Here is a 24395-nt window from a genome sequence, read left to right as displayed (position 1 = left end):
CACAATTGAAAAATGCTTGTTTTTTTAGTAGCGGTATATCAGGAATAGGCAGTTAGCAGTACCACAGACTAATGGCTCATTCATATCCTATAAAAAACAATTTTATTTTATTTATTTATTTATTTAATTTATTTTACTATTTATTAGTAAAAGACAATAAAACATTACATTTGGAGGTTGTTTAACATTACTTGACAATTACTTGAGAATGAAACTGAGAATGAGACCGCTCTAGCTCTGTCAGTTGTCTTTTTCAACACTGCGATTATTGCCTTTGATGCATCACCACTGGGTTACATGTCAATTACCACTGATATCATGTTACGTCTCCAGGCCCTGCCTTAAACCCAGTATTTAATGCTGTTTAAAACAACAAAACATTCACAGAAAACCAAGATGAAGCCATGTGATCAGCTGCTGATGTCTGTAGTGCTTCATAGCTAAGTATGCATGTTAGTTGGAGGGTTACTGTGATTCCTTGTCTGAAGCTTTTGTACCACTGATAAGCTGAGGTAGATAAGAATCCAGTGCGAAGTAGGAGGGAAAAAAAAGGTGAGGTGTTATCAGGCAAGAGAAAGATATTTTAGGCCTGTCTGTCCTGAGGGGGCAACAGAAGACCCCAAGAGTGACCACACCAGAGCTTCCCTGGCTTAGACTTACATTGTCTAGGTCAAAGGTCAAGGGATGTGGACATCTCTTCGCTCCCATCCAGAAAGGAAGCCCTGAGCTAGTCACCTGAAGAGAGAAAACCGTGTTAAATAACAGCTTTTTTAAACTGTACTTTTTTACTCGTACACTGCTGTCGAGATACACAAGTTACCCATTCATTAGCCCATGGGTTTCTCCTACAAGAGTGTTCAGAGTAAACAGGGTCTCTGTTCTGTTCTAAACAGCCATTAAAAAGCACATATCATAGAAAACTACTGTTTACCTTTTTTTTGTTAATAAAAATAAGTGCCTTTAGTAGGTTTTAAAAACACACCATTCGCTGCTGAGTATTTATATGGACAATAAATTGCAAAACATGGTTTCACTGGTTTTCTGAGGTCACAAAAACCAGTGCCTCTAGATATATCCAACAGTTCACACTTAAATGTTTATTCATACTGAAATTATAGAAAGTGTTTCAGTCTTGTGATTTGCTTTGAATAAAGCAAAATATGTAGCAGTCAATCAGAACAGAGTCAATTTACAGAAATACTGTTTCTAAAGCACAGTAACAACTACTTGATTGGTTAGTTCTAAGACATAAAACAGTCTGATCTAATATTAACTTGGATTTTTCCAATTATTAAAGGATAACATTGAACTGACCACAAGCTACAGCTACAGGGCATAGAGACTAGGATGGAAAACACATGAGAATTTCTTTAAAAAAGGAAGTTAAAACCAATGAAACTCAAGAACACCTTAAATCTGAGACACGAAGCAATTGGAGACAATTCACAAGACAATATCAATAAAACGACATGTAGAGTGTGTCTGCAAAGCTCCTGTCTCCAAGCCTTTTGCTCTGTAATGAGTTTATCAGGTGTGTGTGTGTGTGTGGGGAGGTGTGGGTGTGTATGTTTAACACAATTTGTCCCCTGATAAAAGACCAAGGGGGGCCGTTGAGAAGACCAGTTGCTGTGGACTCTTTGATCTGATGACAGAGCTCTGACAGAACGATGTCACAGACCTATCACTAAACCATCATCTAATCAAACCCCAAAACGACTCACATTAACTCTATTGTATTTAAATTGTTCACATTACTTAACACGTTAAAGAAAACCTTTGATTTTGTGATGGTTATGATGTAAACATTTATTCAGGGTAGTTTGATGAGAAATGCTCTGTTCTAGAGAAACAATGAACTGCCTTAAAAGTCCCTTTAATAGAAAGTAGTAAACTGAAAGTTCCAGTTTGTCACGGAGTGTTACACACTCACCCAGTCAACTGCACACTCACATGTGTATAGCTTCACAAAGGCAATCCACCTACCAACATATGTTTGGACTGCAGGAGTAAACCTGAGCCCCTAGAGGAAACCCTCACAGACACATAGAGAACACACCAAACTCCTAACAGACAGTGATCTGAGGCGAGAATGGAAGGAGCCCCTGCGCCGCCCGCTTCAGACTTTGTCTTTTCAACAGCTTTGAGAGAAGATTTTGAGGTTACATTTATTTGATAATGAGAGGTGCAAGTAAAACATTCCGCAAAGGATTTTTTTTTTACTTTTCACAATTTGAGTTTCCTAGGTCCACTGGGTGGTATTAGACATACACTGGGACCCCTGGGGCAGCTGTGCCTTTAAGGTTAGAGAAGCGAGCCCCTAGTGTGTGTGTGAACAATTGCTCGCTAATGTGTGTGTTTGTATGTTTACAACCATGGATGAGTTAAATGCAGGAAAGCAAAAAAAAATTAAGTAAAATTTACTTAAATCTAGTCTAAATGTCTAGTATTAGTCATTTGTAAATTGTTGTAAGAATATAATAAGATTATTCAGCTGATGTCTAACTTATTTTTACCTGTTTTAAGTAATTTTAATCTACAGAAAGTGTCTTATTCCATTGGCAGATATTATTGCTTCTTTTAAGCATCATTTCATGTAGTTTCTTGAATTAAGCAAATATATATATAATAAACTTACTTTAAACAGGTAAATATAAGTTAGACATAAATTGAATAATTTTATTAATTAACACAGCTCCAGGGACCTGAAGTCCCGCTCTGGGTGATTGTCTGTGGTGTGTTCTCCCTGTGTCTGCGTGGGTTTCCTCCGGGTGACTGTCTGTGAAGAGTGTGGTGTGTTCTCCCTGTGTCTGTGTGGGTTTCCTCCGGGTGCTCAGGTTTCCTCCCATGGTTCAAAAACATGGTGTGTGTGTGTGTGTGTGTGTGCTTTGCTCTGGCGCACCCTCCTGGGTGTGTTCCTGCCTTGCGCCCAGTGACCTGGACCCACTACGACCCTAAACTGGATAAGCGGTTACAGAAAACGCATGAATGAATGAATTTCTGAATGAGTAAGACTAGATATTTAGATTAGATTTATCTCAATTTCACTTTCTTACATTTCATTTTTTGCTGTGTGTACAATGAACTATTTCACATCAAATCACTCTGAACTTCTCCATTTCAACCAGTGAACAGCACAATTCCCCTAAAGTTTAAAGTATAATAGACTACCTCATTTTTGACTATTCATAGGTGATCCATGACAAGCTATTCCTCAAGATATGTATTCCCTACAGACCTTTCAACTTATTTGTTTTGTTGTAGTAGGCCTGGCTTTTCTAAGAATTCAGTATTACATGGAAAAATTCTCTCAACAACCTCAGAGGAGACTCAGAGATACACTGAGCCCAATCATACATCTCTGGAGAGGTAGGTTCATTCTGGAAAGATGTATACAACTGCACAGATGGACTGGCACTGCTCACATATTAATTTATTAATTTATTCATTCATTCATCTCTGAAAGAGTTTCATTTGCGGTAGGTCTGGAGCCCACCTGGAATCACTGGGTACGAAGCAGAAAAACCTCCGCCAGGGAATCAGTCCTTCACTGGGCATCACACTCTGAGTCACTCACTCACGTGTTTGTGTCCTGTGAGGAAACTGGAGCACCCGGAGAACACACAGTTATTTCTGTAGGTTCCAAATACCATTGTAAATGTCCCTTAAATTTCCTGTGTATAGTTGTAGGGCAGATAAGAATAGAGCGGGAAGATCTGTAACGACTGCTGTTACCTGCATGCTCACTTACAGCTTTTGCCATCATGGAGAAGTGTGCAACAGAATTTCAGATTCATTGCCTATGTTTTTTTGTTGGGTTTTTTAAAGGAAATGCCACACTTACAACTTCACTACTGTGCAAAAAAGGTAACGCAGGTCTAGGTTTAAACACCGTGGGATGATATAAAGCATTATCAGGAAGATCACTGTGGTTTAAGAGTAGGGTTGACCCATTTGTCTTTTATGATCAGCTGCTGCCACAAGCAGTTTCCTCAAAAATGACACTGTTTTCAAAATTACGACAGATAACTGGGAACTGACACTATAAGAAAACCCATAAAACTAAAATGTGTTCAGGTCTCACTGTTTTCCTGTTACTGCGATATTCTTGAACTGCTACAGTGGCTATATGTATAACACAGTATAAACGATACATATGTATACATACAAGCATGTGAAGGTGAGGTTGAAATAGGCTCAAGAATGAGAGTAAAACCAGTTAACGTTGAAATGATGTGTTTAGGGCTGAAATAATGACTTAAGACTTGGCGGGATTTAGTGTATTTATCGTAATATATTGTATTGTGCGGCACGGTGGTGCAGCAGGTAGGTGTCGCAGTCACACAGCTCCAGGGATCTGTAGGCTGTGGGTTCGATTCCCGCTCCAAGTGACTGTCTGTGAAGAGTTTGGTGTGTTCTCCCTGTGTCTGTGTGGGTTTCCTCTGGGTGACTGTCTGTGAGGAGTGTGGTGTGTTCTCCCTGTGTCTGTGTGGGTTTCCTCCGGATGACTGACTGTGAGGAGTGTGGTGTGTTCTCCCTGTGTCTGTGTGGGTTTCCTCCGGGTGCTCCGGTTTCCTCCCACAGTCCAAAAACACACATTGGTAGGTGGATTGGCGACTCAAAGTGTCCGTAGGTGTGAGTGTGTGTGTTGCCCTGTGAAGGACTGGCGCCCCCTCCAGGGTGTATTTCTGCCTTGCACCCAGTGATTCCAGGTAGGCTCTGGACCCACTACAACCCTGAACTGGATAAGCACTTACAGACAATGAATGAATGAATATTGTATTGTATTGTGTTCTATTCTATTATTTTCTTTAGTCCTGTCTCAAACATGCTGCTTTTCTTTCCTCCCTCACACTAACTCAGTCCTTCAGAGATGACTAGAACAGAATGAGAGGGGTTGTGCAAACCACAGCACCTCCTTTTGGTCTCACATTGGAGTCACACAGCTGCATCCTCCCAGCTGCTGGCATTGAGCCAGGACCTACCAACTGCTGGATGTCATCCCTGTCTCTAATGCACACACACTTACACACTCACTGTCAGCAGGTTTACACTAGAGTACACTGCACTGAGTTTGGGTTTGTGTGTGTGTGTGTGTGTGTGTGTGTGTGTGTGTGTATACATGTGTGTAATTACATGATCAGGAGGGAAGCAGTGGAGCAGTTGAGCGATGTGGTTGTTATAAAGATTCTCCCACTGTAAACGAGCCCAGGTTACACAGTCCCTCCAGGTCAACGGGCGCTCATTCAGACTGTTGTAGACCCCCTCAAAAACCTCTACAGCCTCCACCTCGCCACGGGCCACGGTACGAGGCCAAAACTCAGGGTCACTGCCAGAGAGAACAGGGCCAAGCATTAGGACAGAAGGTCAACTGAGATCTTAAAATTAATCTCTGAATGTTAGTCAATCTCTATAAAAAAGCATGAAACAAAATGAGACGTTTTGGACATCCCCACATTCAATGCCATGTGTTTGTTAGAAATATATAAGATATTTCTCCCCCAGATGGTTGTGGAGTAGTAATGCATTCTCTGAAATTATGGTACTCCATTGAGTTATAGCAGCATCTATGAACCAGAACTAATCATCAAACACCAGTAGCTGATCTTAGTAACATTGTGGCCGAGTGCAATCAAATTCTCATAGAAAATGTTATGTCTACATTACATATATAAGCCCTGAATCTCCAGTCTAAAAATAAATACTGTCTAATGGACTGACTGACAGCATCTGATTTACGGGGAGATTTTTCGGTCCCTCTGCGCTTGCTGAGTGTCAGCGGTTTCTAGAGTAAACATGGTTTGAAGACAAAGAGCTGCACAAGGCTGTGTCTCAGGATAATTATACACAGTACTGGGGACTGCAGAAGTTTCTTCTTACAAAACCACACACTCGCAAACCTCTACTGACAACATTCCTGTTCAAATATAGACAACAGATGAACTGCAAACACAGCAAAAATCACACTGGTGTTGAGTCTCCGGCATCTGCATCACTTTGCAACACTGAAATCAGTTTTTACAACATACACATCAGTTCAGATGGGCACTGATTGACCATAACATTATAACCACCGCCACTGACCATACAGGAGCACTTTGCAGTTGTACAACTGATGTCCATCTGTTGTTCTTCATACTTTGTTTGCCCCAGTGTACAATGGGGATATCCTCAATAGAAAAAGCCTTTTCTATTGAACCTTGGAAATATATTCACATGCAAAAAAAGTCAGACAATGCAGACTTTCCTATGTCAATAAAACTAAGGAACCTTTTGAAACAAACCCAAGGAGTGGGGCTTTCAAATGGCAAGTGAATAGTGGGGTGGGTCGATATAGAGGTTTAGATCATAGATCTGTGCCTTGTGAATGAAGGCAGAAATGTAGAGTTATGGCTAAGACACTTTGACTGTGTATTTTTTTGGTATTATATTCTATGTAGCTGAGGTGGGTCATACAAGCTACATTTCACAGTCAATCAACAGGATGTAGTTGGTTTTAAGGGAGGCATGCTGCAGCACTCACTCAGCTCTATCTGTCCAGCCCACAAGCCTGTCCTTCCTGTCTGAGCGCCCGCACTCTTTTCTTGCTAAACATTCTTCACTTTATTTCAAAAGCGGAGAGGAGGGGGACGAGGGAGATCTGGCTTAAGTTATGGTATAGCACAGGAAGCCACGAGACAGCTCAGACCTGTGCAAAAACGAATGAGTATGTCTGGACACAAGGAACCTGCTAAAGTTTTGGGGTTGTGTCATGGACCAACGAACACCAAGATCTAGATATTTACTGCAGACCTACAAAGTCCCTGTTATCTGTATTTCAATTGGTTGTTGCAAAATGGTTTTCAACATACCTCAGATACTGGTTGACGTTCTCAGGCGAGTGCTTGAACAGCCCTTCGAACTGGTCTCTGGCCCACTGAAAACACAGTGTGACACATTACATGTATTTAAAGTAAATGTTTAATTTGTATGGAAGCCTTTAATACTCTGTTTGGCTCAAGTTATCACTGTAAGAAGAGCGTTAAAAAGTGGCAAATGTAAAACATTAAAAAGATGTAGACCACTAAAGGTTTTGGACAAATTGGTCTTTTTCTTTGTTACTTTGCTATAACTTATATATAATAAAACACGTTTGAAGGCAGGTGACTTTATCATGATATTACAACAGTTCTGTCTCCCAGAGATGTTTGTCAAACAGGCAAAGCAGTAAAAAACTGTCACAACAAACCAGCATTACCTTAAGAAAAAATTCAAGTAATAAAATCAGTTTTGAAGACGTATATAAAACATGGCGGCATGGTGGCGCAGTCACACAGCTCCAGGGACCTGAAGGTTGTGGGTTCAAGCCCAGCTTCGGGTGACTCAAAAGTGTCTGTATGTGTGAGGGTGTGAGTAAACGTGTGAGTGTGTGCTGCTCTATGATGGACTGGGACCCCCTCCAAGGTGTGTTCCTGCCTGGCGCCCAGTGATTCTGGGTAGGCTCTGGACCCCCGCGACCGTGAATTAGATACGCGGTTACAGACAATGAAGCAATGAATGAATTAATATATACAAAATGAAAAAATATATATGTAATTCTATACTGTTTGCTGTTGGTGTAAATGAGAAGTTAGATTTCTATTTAATAACACAGCTTATACAGTTAATAAAAAGTTACACAGTTCACAAAATCCAGCCATGTTATATTATTTGTAAACAACTGTTCTGTTATAAAACACCTGGAATTTAAAAGGTAGCAACAAAATGCAAACATTTTAAATATTTAAAATAATGCAAATTCTCCCAAATATTCTTGATGGCTGCATTTGCATGTATTCTTATACAGGGTGTCACAAAATTAAAGAAACACCTGTATAAAATAAGGTAATCCTGTAAACCTGTTAGGCCATGGTTTCCCTTTCCCCCACAGCTTGTGTTTTTTATGTAGGTGTTTTCTTACTTACAAGGCACGCTGTGAAAAAGAAACTCAGTGAGAAAGACTGAAGATACAGACACTGCTACAGTGAAAGACATGATTAATGAGTTGACTGGGACTGTTTATCCCCACTCCTGTAGAAGTTTCACCTGTAGAGTGTGCTCTATGCGGTGGGGAAAGTGCTTCAATGTGCAGAGGGGGATGGCCTTCTCTCCTGAAGATGACACTGGTCCGTAAGACTCAGTCAAGTGAGGCACCACCACCAGAGTGTGGCCTTTACTACCCAAGGTTCCCCCTTCCAACATGGGCCTCTGAAACTGCACACAGCGCCCATCCAGATACACGCCTGGAAACCCATAGAGAAACACATCATTAGACACATGCAGGACTTTCAGTCGATGACATAGTGTCAAATACATGTATTAGAAGATTTATGAAGAAATACCCATAACAAACCAAGAGCTCTTTAACTATACACACTGTATAATAATTGTAACTGTATAACTCCACATTGCATAATGCAAATCCATATTTTTTTGCATGATTTAAGGCACAATTATTGTTTATTTACTAAATATGATCTCCTGCATCAAAAAGTGGTGTGTGATAAAGGATAAGTATGAGCTCTTTGGCAGCAAAATAATGTTAAATATAGGCATTTTCACAAACGTTCACAGGAATATGACCAGGGGTTCCCAAACCGTTGCATACCACAGTAATTGTCCAGATGTGCACTGATGATAAGCTCAGAAAAGTGCCCTATTATGCAACAACAACAATAACAGACTGTGTCATACTGCCTACTCCTACCCTGATACACAGCTGGTCAAATTAATGTCAGTGGGCAGGCATCTGGGGCAGGGCAGATATGGGGCGAATGTGAAGCAGCAACATTCCGTGACCCAGAATGCATTCCTAAGCTCTAAGACCTCCCTGGAGAAACTATTACAGAGATCAGCAGTTGTCTTACATAACATCAGAATTCATCACTGCCTTACACTGACACAGAATGCAGAGTTTGGCCATATCTGCTTCTACTAGCACAGTGTTACGTCCACCTAATGCAGTGTTCTATCTCTGATGTACGGAGATTTGTCACTCACGAGCGTCCACATTGTCCAGTGCTGCGGCAACTCCATCTAGGCTTCTGTAGAACTGGCTTGTGTAGATGCTCTCACTCTCTGGACACACTCGGTTCTGATGAGCTGTGATATTTATGCTGGGGTTCATCTTTTTCACAGCTTCAGCGGCCACCTCTGACTTCTGCCTCTGTGAGAAAAAAGTATACAGCATAATGAATAACAGTGTCAGCTAGAGGGGTATAAAGCCCCCTGGCACTGGGCTGTGGAACAGTGTAGCTCACCGATCAATGATTTTGGGATGAGTTGGAATGGTGTTTAAAATTGGGAACTAATCTCACTAACGTTCTCATTGCTGAATGCCATCAAATCCTCACAGAAATGTTCCAACACGTACTGTAAAACATTCCTAGAACAGCAGAACCTTAACTCTCCCGGCCTACAGGTATAGGCTTGAGGGTTTGGCTTTCTTACCCCTATATCCTCGGACCTGAAGAGGAACTGCCGGTTCAGATTGGACCTCTCGATGGAGTCCATGTCCGTCACAGTGATGTGCCCGCCCTCTCCGGCACCCAGGCCAATCAGAGCAAAGTTCTTCAGCAGCTCACAGCCAATAGCACCAGCACCAACCTGAGTACATACACAGGGGTGTTTATGGGGATTTACCAAAGCATATAATACACCAATAAATATATTATAAATATATAAACATCATTATAAATAGTAAAAATATAAGTTATTGTAACGTATAATGTTTTCAAATGATGTAAAAAAATAATTAAAGAAGATTTAAAACCACAGTTTAAGACTTATACTAATCACAGTTATAAAACTGGGCAGAAGACTTTCACAGGATGCTGGAAGTGCCATGACTGGCTCACATCCTGATTATTGTTAAGGAAATTCCACCTGAACCCCATTCCTGACCACATTGCACACTCTTTCCTCTCACAAAACTCTAACACAAACTGGAGAGAGATCACAAAGGCCCTGTCCCACTTCTGGCCATAAGCCCTTAGGTCCACTCTGAAGTGCACACTTTGTGTTGTTTTTAAAGATGGATGTTTTAGGGTTTAAGCTGCTGGAGAACTGGGACACACCCCTTCAGCTCACTGCCCATTAACTGTGTTAACAGTAATCTGACATCATTCAGGTACGATCAATACAATAAAGGAACACTAGGGAGTGTGCCTTAAAATTACACCCTTCAAAATCTTTGTGATGGTCCATTGACCAGTAGTAGGGACAATAGAGCCTCTGCTGTTGCTGCTTTGGGCTCAGCACTGCCGAAACTGTAACTTCTGTAACTTCTGAAGGAGGGGAAGAAAACACTCCCCCTCTGCCTTGATTTCAGGACAAAGCTGTAAAAGTCAATTACACTCTGCGACTGTAGGGGAAGCCAAATCGTACCTAATGCTGCTTTAAATACATGATACATGATGCTCAAAAGCATTTCTCCTCCATCTGGACACAGAAAAAGGTCCAGGAACATGCAGCTTCTTTCACCATTCTCTGGATCTGTTTTCTAATTGCTTGATGTTTGACATGTCACTAGATCACAATGGTTTGTGGGCTGAAGCATACTTGTGAGAACTTGGCCTCCACACTAGGCCTGATGAGAATCCTGGCCTCACTTTCACAATACATTTCTGCAATGTTACATCCCAGAATGCATTTTGAAATATCATAGCCACAGCAGGAGGGAGAGGGGGGGGGGGGTGAGTGGGAGAATAAGTAAAAAGAGCTAGAACAGGAGGCCAGAGTGTGATGAGTTAATGGCTAAGAGATCTGAACTTTCCCCTCTGGCCAGTGGTCAGGATGAAAGACACAAAAGGATAATGTCTCCCCCTACTGCTGGAAAACAAGAACAAGGCCCACCAGAAAATATCTCTGCTTCTTTAGTTTCTCCTGGAAATCTGCTCCAAACACAGCGGTCTGTCCATCATAACGACTACATCTCTGAGGAGGGAAAGAAAGCAGAGCTCTAATGAGATTAGAAATAATTCAATAATCATTCCAAAGCACTGTATATTTAGAAATTCAGGAGTTCAGACTGGGGCATTTCTGAAAGTCTTATTTGCCAATAAAAAGTTTGGACACACTTCATTAATGATGTTTCAAATATATCATCTCTACTATCCTTTCATTTTTGTATTCTATCATTTGTAAATGACTTTGAACGTCTGTTTTGTTTGAAAAGTGCTATTTAAATAAACTTAAAATGTATTTCTGGAACACAACATTCAGATATTTAAACCCTTAAATATTCCTCAATATTTTTGTATGTAGGAAGAAAATGGTGACCAATAAAATAGAACCATCCTAATTCTCATGTAAATCTCATTAAAGGGTAACATGCTATCATTCTCCCCGTGACTGCGTGGGTTTCCTCCGGGTGCTCTGGTTTCCTCCCACGGTCCAAAAACACACGTTGGTAGGTGGATTGTCGACTCAAAAGTGTCCGTAGGTGTGAGTGTGTGAGTGAATGTGAGTGTGTGTCTGTGTTGCCCTGTGAAGGACTGGCGCCCCCTCCAGGGTGTATTCCTGCCTTGCGCCCAATGATTCCAGGTAGGCTCCGGACCCACCGCGACCCTGAACTGGATAAGCGCTTACAGATAATGAATGAATGAATGGATGAATGAATGAATGTGCTATCATGTGTCACACACTGCACTATATTAACTCCAGTTAAACAGGAAGAATGATACACTCTTTGTAATGAAATATTAGGCTGGAAAAATTCCAAATCAAAAAGCGCCGCTTACTGGAGCACAATCTTGCTCTGTAAGAAGAGCCCGGTCCTCCTGTTCAGGAAGACACTCCAGAGCATCAAAATAGAACCACTGTCTTAGAGGAATGAACTTCCCACTGCAAGCCTGGAAGCATTCACAACACATGGGAAACAGAAAAATGAAGATAAATACATAATGCTGGTATTGAATAAAGAAGATATAAAATATTATAATTAATGATTTACGTCTGGGCAACTCCAATGTATCCACGTCTGCACTAAACTCTTACACTCTCAGTAAAATAGGGTCCTAAGAAGTACTGCAAAATAGAGCTTCTATAAAATACTATCAAAAGATATTCCTTGAAAACTGTAAAATAACGGTCCTATGAACTACTGCAATGAAAAGGTTAATTGTAATACTATGAAAAGCTGGTAGGCAAACACCTTTTGTACAGTACTACATAGATTATTATTGTACACTACTACTCCTGTGTGCCACAGAACACTTTTTTACATAGATATTTTTAAAAACAGTACTACACCCAACAACACGTTCCCAAAATACAGTTTAATGTAGTAAATGTTTTCTATGAAGTATGGTAAAAATAGTTTCTAAATAGGTTTCTGGCTGTATTTTTTTTTTTTTGGCTTGATACCGTACTGCCCTGTGAAGGACTGGCGCCCCCTCCTGGGTGTATTCCCGCCTTGCACCCAATGATTCTGGGTAGGCTCTGGACCACCGCAACCCTGAACTGGACAAACGCTTACAGACAATGAATGAATGAATTAATTAATGTAAAAATATTGTGTGCCATACTGTAAAATGGTTCTAGAAAAAAAACCTTTAAAAGTGCTCTAGGAATTACTAACAGGGTTCTACAGTGTTCTGTAAAGGAACAAGGTTGTGTGTGGTACTGTAAAAGTGTTCTGGGTAATAGCATTGGAACTCTTTTTTGTGCTAAAACGACCATTTTAAAAAAGGTCCCACCGCAACATTTAAACTTTCAATTTGCCAGTACAATGCCGAATATTAACTCTTTAATCACTCTATCATAGTGATCCTCACCTTCATCACTTCCTGAGCAGCCAGTCCTCCAATGAAAGCGTTAACAGGAGCCAGATCGCCAACAGCAACCAGAGAGAGTTTGCTTATGACATCCTCATCCAACTCATCAAAGTTTGCAGCTGCACTGAGCTCCTTTGCCATGGCAACCAGCTGCTCAGCATCCTCCTGACAATGAAACAGACATGGACATAAGGGACAGACCTCTCACAGACTCTGCTCAAAACACTTAGAATGGAACTGGTTACGGTTTTTAATAACAGTGTACTACAGATTTTCTGAGGAAAACTAGACTTCTGTTCTGTAAGGTTTTTTACAGAAGACACTGCTGAGGTGAAATGTGGTAAACACTGTTCGCTCTGTAGATCATCATCAGGCAAAAACTTTGAAGAATTTTGTCTCTTGATTGTTTTTGGATTTTTGGATAGTTTGAAATATTTAAAACAGGCCAAATTAAACTAGAAAAACAACCCTTGTAACTTTAGGTACCGCTAAAATTTAAGAATGTTTTTCTTGCTTCTTTTAAAAAGTTTATTTTGTGTGTGTATGTGTGTGTGTGTTTGTTGCAGACCTGGTTCCTGGCCCTGGGCAGTCGTCCGTGTTTCTGTTTGAAGTTGTGCAGAGCTCTGAAGCCGAGGTGAAGGCTCTGGTGTTTCTGAATTTTCCCGTAATCATTCAACACTAGCAGATCAGCATTTCTTATGACTTCCTCCAGAGCAGTATCCAGAGGAATCTGATAAAAATATATTTAAAAAAAGCACAGTTAAAGCACATAGTAAAACACTGCTGCTATTAACTCTGTAAATAAAGCATGTGGACATCTATTCATCTATCGTTTCAAATTAAGAACCCTAACACAGAGTCTGTCCCCAGCTGCTGCAGCAATTTTCTGGGAAACCTTTGCTCTAGAGACTGGAAAGTTGGGGTGAGAATATGACGGCATTCAGCCTTAGGAACTTTAGTGAGGTCAGGTACAGAAGGACCACTCCAGTTCATGGATTGGGGTTCGACCTTTTCAAAGAACGTAAATCCACTGCTCCACAGCCATATTCCAGCATTTGGCCAATGCTTGAAACTGAGCATGGTGATATTAGGCTCATTTGCAGCTGCCCTAGTGTGTGCACCACTAGACATTTGTTTCCATGATGAGTACAATATAAAGCAGCTGGATTCACTAAGCTATTAGAGACACAGTGAATGGCTGAACGGTTGATGATGTCTTGTGTTGGATTAATCTGACGAACACTTAAATATACTCACAAATTTCAGAGTCTTGGGCTGTTTGACCTCAGTCACCACTCCCCCCTTCTCATATTCAGAGAAGTCTGATGTGTCACAGATACTGAAGGAGTAACTGCCTGAAAAGCAAGTGAGAGAAAAAGAGGAAGAGTTTTAAATGGCACTAATAAGCAATTATTATAAGTACTATTGTAATTGTGGCTAATAGAAATTACTGGATGAAGTGAAAAACAGCTCAAATATATTCTCTATATTAAGCTGTAAATCAGAAATCAGTCATGACAGATCATCTGTGCATCTTCAGATATTGAAATAGAAATTTGCATCCTTAACTTTCACACATAATCCCCACAGAGCTGGCAGCAGAAGAGTTATGTTATACTCTTAACTTACCAACAAGGGTCTCAGGAACCCAAATCAAACTATCATTAAAATATGATACAACATCAGTTCAGTTTTAGACTGTGCTACTTGTGAACTAAACCCATTTCTATTTGAAAATAACTCACCTATGTTTTTAATCTCGATGGGTCTGGAGCTGTTCAGCTCTCTCATGCCCTGAACCCCAGAGAAAGTGACATGCATCCCGTCTGTGAATTCATGAGCCTGATCATCTGCACAGGACACTACACCGGGGTTACCCTGCAAGACATAGACATTAAGCTTCAACACTTCCTGCTATCTCTCAAAAGAGCATCCTGCTACACTTTTACATTTACATTTACATTTATGCATTTGGCAGACGCTTTTATCCAAAGCGACTTACAAAAGAGGATCTAACATTCGAACTACAGCACAAATTATACAAAATACCTTACATTAAGTGCAATATGCCAGGAAGTAATAAGTGCATTAAAGAAAGACATTCAGTGCAAAAGATACTCTCGGAAGAGCTGGGTTTTCAATGATTTCTTGAATGAAGAGAGGGTTTCTGTTGCTCTGATAGTGCTTGGAAGCTCGTTCCACCAGCGTGGTACCAGAGATGAGAATAGCCTCGACTGACCTGTACGGGGGGTTGGTCGTGTTAGTAGGCGCTCCTTTGAGGAACGGAGAGGGCGGGCGCTAACGTATGGTTTTAAGAGTCTATTGAGGTAGATGGGAGCAGAACCAGTGAATACTCTGAAGGCCATCATTAGTGATTTGAATTTGATGCGAGCAGCTAAGGGTAGCCAATGCAGCTCAACTAATAGGGGCGTGACATGTGCTCTTTTTGGTTGGTTAAAGACCAGGCGTGCTGCCGCATTCTGGATCATCTGTAGTGGTCTCACAGCACAGGCCGGAAGACCTGTCAGGAGGGCGTTGCAATAGTCAAGACGGGAGATTACTAACGTCTGAACGAGGAGCTGTGTTGCATGTTGAGTTAGGTATGGCCTAATCTTCCTTATGTTGAATAGGGAGAAGCGGCACGATCGAGCTACAGCGGTAACGTGATCTGCGAAGGTCAGCTGGTCATCAACCATGACACCTAGGTTTCTTACAACCTTGGTGGGAGCCACACTTAATTACCACTCAAAGGTAGTAGAACAGTAAAAGTATAGAAAATGATATTTCAAGAATAATTATGAATTTTTTTTAAACGGTTCCAGAATCATATTTCCACTCTCCAAATGAAGCAGTTTACACCAGACAGTGTTACTCTCTGTCTTATATATAGGTTTAGTACAGAATCTCTGATACATCCATGCCACCAGATGTCATTTAATGGCCATTCACGGATTAGTCTTTTAAATATGGCACTTTTAGTGCAGATTATAGTTTAATCACAGAATGAAATCCCATTCATTCATTCATTCGTTCATTCATTCATTCATTCATTCATCACCCTGTTCAGAATGAATGAACGGATAAATTCATTATTTTCATTAATAAAATAATGTTAACTTCAACCAACAAACCATTTATTCATTCACTGTCTGTAAGTGCTTGTCCAGTTCAGGGTCGCTGAATCTACAGTGTTGAAGTAAAGTAAAAGTGAAAGAAAAAGGACTTTAGCCCTAAATTAAATATTGTTTTTATTAATGAATGAATGACTGGTTTGTGGCGCCCCGTGGTTCCAGAGCCTACCTGTCCTTCACAGGGTGACACTCATACATTCGGACACTTTTAAGTCAATGTGTGTTTTTGGACTGTGGGAGGAAACCGGAGCACCCGGAGGAAACCCACGCAGACACAGGGAGAACACACCAAACTCCTCACAGACAGTCACCCGGAGGAAACCCACGCAGACACAGGGAGAACACACCAAACTCCTCACAGACAGTCACCCGGAGGAAACCCACGCAGACACAGGGAGAACACACCAAACTCCTCACAGACGGAGCAGGACTCGAACCCACAACCTCCAGGTCCCTGAAGCTGTGTGACTGTGACACCTACCTGCTGCTCCACCGTGCTGCCCCCACAAACCAGTCATTCATTCATTAATAAAAAGTATATTTAATCTTTATATGCATTTAATCTAAAGTCCTTTTTCTTTCCCTTTTACTTCAACACTGTAGATCAGGTCAGACTCGAGTTCAGTTATGAGGAAGTAATTTAGAGAGAAAGGAAAGCAAAACATATCATCTGTTAGGAAAAACAATTTCTCTCTCCATTTTTTTTCTTTACATAATTTTTAAAAGCTTAAAGCATTTAAGTTAAAGTTTGTATGTTTATATTAACAGATGAAAAATAGAAATGTTCCCCAAATGACTGGAAAATACATTTTATGTTACATTACCTTAAAATGAAACTATGTTTTTGCCATCTACTAAAATCATACAGATTTGGAGATACAAGATTTTTTCAATGGCATTACCTTGGAGATGTGGGCAATCATGGCTGAGTGAGGTGGCTCTCCATCAGTGTCTCTGACCTCAAAAGCTTCTCCAAAATCACAGAACAACTGCCTAAAAACCAGCAATGAACAGAAGTGTTACACCACCACATTCAGCTGGACACGGCGGCTTACTGACTCTTCACTGCAAAAGGATAATTGTTGATGATTGTTAATATATCCTATGCTTATCTAATGTTTCATCCATTTCACTATTTCACAGGTCAGGCCAGTTACACTGTTATTCTTACCCACAGAGGCCTTTGGTGTCAGCTACAATGAACTTGATGTTGTTTTTGTGGCAAAATGTGCCCACCCACCGCTGCTCCTCCAGTGATGAGTCTGTGAGGACCACCACCTGAGAGGAGTTCAGAAAGAATCACTCTAGAGCAGTCAGACTTGGGGAGTTTGCAGAAGATTGCAGAAATAGCTTTTTTAAACTTAATCTTACCACACTAAAGAAAAACATGAAATGGATTCAGTTTGAAACATCAATCATTCTTTTACTCACTCATTCACTCAGAGATCTCCACCAATAATCACTCACACACTCGCACTCATTCATATTTATTAGTTTTATAATTTCCCACTAGAGGGCGCCATAAGCTGCAAATGTGTGAAGCTAGTAGCAGCAGCGTTTTCAACCACTGCCACTTGCTGAAATTAAGACTTAGACTAAACTATGCTTCCAAAGTCAGAGACCAACATTTTCACATTCCTTACACTCTGAATAACAGATCACTATGAGGAACAGAATCCATAATCACCTGGAATTTACTCAGAAAGTCTCGAGTGAGAGCTTCAGTACAGGCAGACACTCGAACAAGGCTGTTTAAGCGTGCCAGAGGTTTCTCAGAACAAAGAGCCCGGTTCTGACCCAAGTCACTCTCGCTCAGGTAAAACTGCAAAGAACAAAACACAATAAAGATGGACGGTATCAAAGATAAGACTCAAAACAAATAGGTATTTTGTTATAAATAAATTGCATCAGTGGAATCCAACACAAAATTCTGAAGATTCAGGCTTGAAACATAGTAAAAATTAGATTTACACACTTTAAACTGTACTCAGCACTATTGGCCAAAACATGTTTAGTGTCTGAACTTTGCTGCTTTAATATTGCTCTAGATCTGTCAGGCTAATGTATGCAGTAGCTAATGGAAGCTCACACCTCACCAGTTAGCTATAGACCTGTAAACACAAACGGTCCCACATGCCATAAACAACTTTGAGATATTAAGTAAAAAGAGTATATTAGTAATCAGTAATATACTATAAGTCTATAATTAGTATTATATAGTAATAATTAGTAGTATATTACAAGTCAAATAGACTTATACTATACATTGTCATCTATAAAAATATATATAAACACTAGTTGAAAGTATCTGAAACCTAAATATTCTATTTTATATTTAGTGCAAAACAAAGTAAACATGAATCAGGAACTGAACTGAAGTCTTGGCTGACGGACTAAATTTATGAGAGAAATTAAGGGGAATGTATGCCCTGTGTTTTCAGAGTCAGTTTACCTGAGAGGAAAGATCTGTCCATTCTGTTGACCCCTGGTCCTGGATGATGACGGAACCAACCCCAGCCAGAACCACATTTTTGGCCACTTCCACTCCAAGACCCTTCATCCCACTGATGAGGACACTGGCCTTGCTCATGCACCGCATTGCATCATGGCCCAGCACATACCTGCGTGGACAGGCCAAAACACAGAGGCAACACATTCATCTGATCACAAACCAGTCTGACATTTCTATTTTAAATAAGGACAAGGACCCCACCGCTTTTAAACAGATTCATACATTCATATAGTGGCATCTGGAGCCTGATCTGACAAATTCCCCCTTCAAAGGGGGAATTACAACCTGAACATAATGACAACTAAGCCTTACCTCCCATTATACTGCATATACCTGTAGGCCGAATTATGCTATTATAAAAATTGATTCTATGATTTGTTACCTACACTTAATAAACCAAACTGTATAACACTATGTAGTTCATATAATATAAAAACTATATATCACAGTATCATGCTTAATCCTGCTCTACCATTAAACTCATACTCCATAGGTTATAGGCATGAAGTAAAACACATATGAAAATGATTATATGTTTATGTTTTGATGTAATCACCTATAGCTTTTTGTGAGATCTAGCTAATAGCATTTGAAGTCACCGAATAAATTACTCAAACAAATTAGCATTTCTCTATCATCCAGGATTAATCTCCTTGAATCCACAGGCATTCACAGTGTGATGCTCAAATTTCCTCAACATACTTGTGATACTAAGAATGGTTTAGTTTTTGTAGTGATAAAACAATATTAACGATTAAAATGAGCTGATGTCTTCTTTATATCCCTGAAGATACCCATACCGAGAATTTATTTAACACCCTCATATACAATTAATATCTCACTAAATGCTGTATACTACATCACCAAGCTAAATCCTAACCATTATACCAATTAATCATATACTTTATATCATACTAGTATACTATCATATAAATATACCACCGTGTCACACTTTCCCACTAATGCTTTCATATTAAATTCCAATCACTATACCACATCACATTATGTCCTTGAATCATACTAAACTCTAGCCTACTACATCACTTACATACTGTCATTGACATTCACTATTATTGAAGAGGGCTGGTTTTATAACTGTGTTTGGCCAACAAGTTAAACCAATGCAGGTTCAGGTTGGTTAGACAGAATGTTAGACATATTTTAGATATTTGGATATTTACAAAAGCTGTTTGATAGCTTTTACGCTTTCATCGCCCACCTTAACCCCACCAATGTTCAACGCACAGTTACATCACTTTACTTCCATACTCACAGTTGTCTGGAGTATAATCCCTCGTCGATGTCACTTTGCGCCATTGCTTCAGTTTAAGAGAGGACTGAGAGCTGGACAAACACGTTCTCCCCGGCTCTGTTTTAGCTGAAGGAATATCAGCTGATTTCACATGGAATGAAGGACAAAACCGGTTGGCTTTCACTTTCGCTTTTCTTTTCTCAAGAACACGTTTACTGAACGTCACTGTTTACGCCTCAAACCAGTGCAGTACACTAGCATCGTGTTTGTATGAAGAATTACAGGAATACCAGTATGGCGACATCTCACGTTGCTCTGAAATCCCCAGCAGACCATGAAATAATGGCTTGTGTACTTAGCCACCAGCATTTTGTTTGTGTGGAAGTCTAAGTTTCCTGTAAATAACGAGCTGCCGCGTCAGACTGTTTACTTGCACTTCCTGCACATATTAGTACCGTTACTTAAGGTTTTAGGCAATTTGTGTTGAATATAAGCGCTGAAACCGAGCACTAAAGTGGACTACAGTACTGGAAACGTGGCAACAGATTTTAAACAGACTTTAAAAGTCGAGTACACTTGGTTATCTCTGCTGCCGTCCCTACATTTATGGGCGTGTATGGCTCATTAAAGCCTGCGTTTCCCAGACTCAACCGCAAGGTGTCGCTGCAAACTAAGCAGAGTGCTTAATTTTGTTTTTTGACCCATAAACGTAGGTAAATATTCCTTCAGTGCAGTTCAGAGTAGTTACCGAGTTGGTAATAATTATTTAAAAGACATTTATAAAGTGATAAAGTGAGGTTTTTACAAATATTTTTGAGGTTCTTGTATTAGCAAATGCTGAAGTTAGGGACAAAAAGCCCCTAATTATCTCACATTAATTACATTAACTTCTACTGTTAAAGGAGGAGTGAGTTTATTGTCAGTTCAGTTTTTTACAGCGTCTGTTACTTTAAACACATATACTCCTGTTGCTAATCAGTTGACTAAATTGTACACCAATAAACACTGCCAGAAAAACTCAGTGGTGATACCTTTTGCTGACACTGTAGTACATATGTGCCCTCAAGGTTACATATTCTGTACCTTTAATAAGGGGGCATAATTATACCTTCTGTTGTAATTGGAGATTATGGGTATTCTGTTGATTTCATATGCCACTTTTAAACTCCAGGACTTATAATATGTTCTTTTATTTTACATAGTTCTATAATGAAGGTTTAATATTCACTTCTCCTCCAGGATTTGTTCCCACCTTGCACCCATTCTTTCCAGATAGACCCACTGCGACCCTGACCTGGACTGAACTGGATTTTAAAACCACTGCTTTACCTTTAAAGGTACATTTAAACTCTTTGTACCTGACCAATAATGTACCTATACTGTACCTTTTTTTCTGAGAGTGTAGTATTAGTGTTAAAAGAACACTAGGTAAAGTATTTTTGCTCCTGGGCTTTACTTTTAAAGCACAGTCTTGGAATCAATGGTAGGGGATGTAGAGAGGTTGGTTTCCCCTCCACCAAAATTAACAGTGCAGTTTCTGCAGTGCTGAGCTGGAGTAGCGATGACAGAGTGTTTATTCTCCCTATTACAGGTCACAGGATTATGAAGACGCTGCCTTTATCAATATTTCTGGTTTAAATCTCTTAAAATCCATTGAATGTTTAGAGTTTAAAGCAAGGAATTATGAGGCAAAATTGTCCCCTCAAAAATTCACTCATTTATATTACTTCTTTCACCATCATCATTGAAAATAACATGAGACATGAGACAACCTCTGTTTCCATTCACCACCGTAGTAAAGGAAACACGTTTGTGAGCTACTCGTTAAACCATTCTGAATGACTTTGTTTGAATTTCCACTTTAAGCCCAGGAAATAATAGAAATAAAAGGAAATGCCACAAAATTTCCTTTTGACCTGTCTTTCAATGACGTTTCCTTCTTATTACAAGTGGTTTATCTTAGATATAATCTCAAGCACACCTGCTGAAAATTGACAGTAAATTAAAAATAAATGAAGGGAGGTCACTGACCTTTGCACAGCAGAGCAAATACAGCTGATAAAGTGTTACTGTTGTTTTTTTTATGTGAAATATAAGTATATAAAAATAAAAATATGTACAAGGAAGACTCTGTGTGTCATTTTCTGTGTGATAACCTTTAGCAGGTCTTTGAAGACCCCAGTCCTGCAGTATACATCTCTTAACCTCCATAACAGGAGCAAAAATATCATATGGAAATATGAATGTTAGTGTCATAAGAGATTTTTTATGTTATAAAATATAGAATTTTAATTAGTCAACAACGACAATGAAAGAAAGAAAAAAAAAATAAACGTCATTACCGTAACATTAACTTTGAAATACATCTAACTCCAATAGTTTTTTCTTTTTTTCACAAGAAAATATTAAAAAAAGACAAAATGAAAGACGAACCACAGTGATGTATGATGTTTTACAAATAAAGAACCCAGAAAAAAAGAGAGAAAAATTGTACAACAGTCATTTGAAGCAGCCTGCTTTACCACGATTCAAATGAGTACACAAGAGAGGAGAGAGAGACGTGAAGTTCACTGAGCTTCAGAACATCGTTTCTTGTGCTTGAAATTGTCCTTTTTGTCCTTGAAAATCTGTCTCCCTGTCCCTTTTGTAGTGGTATTATCACATAAAATCATTCTCACATAAAAAGACCATCCAGAAACAACTACACAGCAACATATCCGGGGTTTTGGACTAATATACCTGTACAGTACAAATACATTTCATGCAAAAAACTTGAAAAAAAAAAAAAAATCCAAACTATACTCCCAAAGCTCTGCTTAGTTTTAACTGGAAGAGAGTCTGAATGACCAGATAAGGTGTCTGAAAGTGCTTCATTTGAATTTTCACTTGTACATGTGTGACTACATGGCATATTCTTCCAGTATCACGCTGTTATTTTGAGGAAAGTAAACAATATAGATCCTTGTCAGCCTCAGTTGTATATCTAATGCATTGTGTAGGCTTGTGCGTGCAATACTGTATTTACTATTTACAAATAATTTTGTAATCTGCACAGAAAATCCTCATTTATATCAACAGTTGAATAAAATCTATCTACTATGGGCTACACTGATGATCCTTCTTGGTGAAAGAGTGATCTAGGACCAGATTCCTCTCTTGTTTACAATGACCTTAATGACACAGATCCTACAACAGTTGGGAGTTTCTGAGAAGCTTTCTGAATATGAGCTTGTGTCTTTCACAAACGTCAAAGATCATTAAGGCTGAGTTATATTTCTTTATCAATACACACAGAATACCGGGTTAGTACGGTGGCCCAAAGAGGCAAAACACAACAGCATTTAGGAAGGTGAGAATAACATTAATGCAGAATACAATAACAGTATGTGACGCTTATTTCATGTTCTCCCATAATGATGTCCTTTGCTTGTATTTTTTATTATTATTTCTTTCTGTGCTTGCTTAAGGTTGTGTATTTTGTTTCCTTACAAAATGCTGTTGTTTTCACTCTCTGAGCCACCATTTTGATGGGCAAGTTTAGCTCAGAGTGGCTACAAGCTTGACACGTCCAAAATGAATTAAAGGAACACTAGGTAAGACTTGTTATTTTTGCTCCTGGGCTCCCCCTAGAGTTGCAGAGAGTAATTTGCTTTACAGCACTGTCCTAAAATCAAGGGGCAGGGGGTGGTTTCTTATCCTTCTATAAAAGTTACATAGTGCAGTTTCTGAGGTGCTGTGCATGGAGCAGCAAAGACAGAGGGTCTGTTCTCTGTGTTACAGGTCACAAACCATGGCAATCATTTTAATATAAACGCTGTAACTTTAAGGTAATAATAGTACCTAGTGTTCCTTTAGCAACACATAATTAATGTGTGAATCTCTACAACATTTAAACTCAGACTGGCTCTACATTAGTGTTGGGGACAGGACATGACCCAAAGTATAACTAACCAGAACCAGAAAATAAAAAAAGAAACAGAAGGATCATCAGGCATCCACAACACTAATACAACCCACCAACATTTACAAAGCCTTATAAAGAGTATCACCTCATGTCTTAGTTTGACTCGTGAACGTTCATCATTTTTACCTTTTTCCATTTCTCAGTAAGGGCTTCTCGACAGTAACACATTCTCTGAGACCCTTAGAACTGAGTTGCCTGCACAGACGTATAATTCAGACTTAAGAATTTGTTAAACTCTATTGAAGTTCATTTGCCACTGGTGATTTTACTGTGTAAACATCAGGAAGGGGATACTCGTACTTTCAGGGAGTTCCTTTTGGATTAAAATGAATCTAAATGGCTGACAGAAGACTTGAATTGTACACACATCATCGACATATGGAAGATCAAGACGAGTTTATCGGATGCTGAATTGCTCCAGATATTTGGATAGATTCGTTGAACTGTACATGGCATTGTTCAAACAAGCAAAAAAAAAAAAAAAACAGTCCTTAAGAACGTTCTCAAAGGGTGGAACTACACACTAAAACACCAGCAGCCACCCAAGTGTCCTCCAGGGCTGCGGTCCGTCACTGTCAGTGATACACAGAGAGTACAAAACAGGAAGGAGGGCTACCTGATAGGCCACCGTACCCAGCCGTAACATAAATTGGGACCATGGCTGTAAAACGCTGAACGGTTTTAGGTCTAAGTCTGGGCCCCATTTGTGTCTTTCATCAACAATGTATTTCTGTTTACAATTTAC

At 39.7% G+C, this 24395-nt stretch overlaps 1 protein-coding gene across 1 annotated transcript in view; it reads right to left on the bottom strand.

Annotated features, from left to right (window-relative positions):
- Positions 1 to 20236, bottom strand: part of uba7 (ubiquitin-like modifier activating enzyme 7) — an 83897-nt gene extending 63661 nt beyond the window's left edge. The window contains exons 1-17 of the mRNA XM_066663559.1: positions 19708 to 20236; positions 18375 to 18543; positions 17610 to 17744; positions 17094 to 17200; positions 16825 to 16915; positions 14537 to 14669; positions 14049 to 14146; positions 13360 to 13521; positions 12792 to 12956; positions 11757 to 11867; positions 10870 to 10950; positions 9466 to 9621; positions 9016 to 9181; positions 8062 to 8258; positions 6849 to 6913; positions 5134 to 5326; positions 661 to 735 (exon numbers count right to left, since the gene is read on the bottom strand). Coding sequence (XP_066519656.1) covers positions 661 to 735; positions 5134 to 5326; positions 6849 to 6913; positions 8062 to 8258; positions 9016 to 9181; positions 9466 to 9621; positions 10870 to 10950; positions 11757 to 11867; positions 12792 to 12956; positions 13360 to 13521; positions 14049 to 14146; positions 14537 to 14669; positions 16825 to 16915; positions 17094 to 17200; positions 17610 to 17744; positions 18375 to 18543; positions 19708 to 19751 — 2148 coding nt within the window. The 5' untranslated portion in view covers positions 19752 to 20236. The remainder of the gene's footprint in view (positions 1 to 660; positions 736 to 5133; positions 5327 to 6848; positions 6914 to 8061; positions 8259 to 9015; positions 9182 to 9465; positions 9622 to 10869; positions 10951 to 11756; positions 11868 to 12791; positions 12957 to 13359; positions 13522 to 14048; positions 14147 to 14536; positions 14670 to 16824; positions 16916 to 17093; positions 17201 to 17609; positions 17745 to 18374; positions 18544 to 19707) is intronic.
- Between the last annotated feature and the right edge of the window lie 4159 nt (positions 20237 to 24395).

This window comes from Hoplias malabaricus, chromosome 3, assembly GCF_029633855.1.
Source record: "Hoplias malabaricus isolate fHopMal1 chromosome 3, fHopMal1.hap1, whole genome shotgun sequence".
Lineage (NCBI taxonomy): Eukaryota > Metazoa > Chordata > Actinopteri > Characiformes > Erythrinidae > Hoplias > Hoplias malabaricus.
The sequence above is the reverse complement of the archived record's forward strand: the minus strand, read 5'-3'. Positions and strand labels throughout refer to the sequence as shown.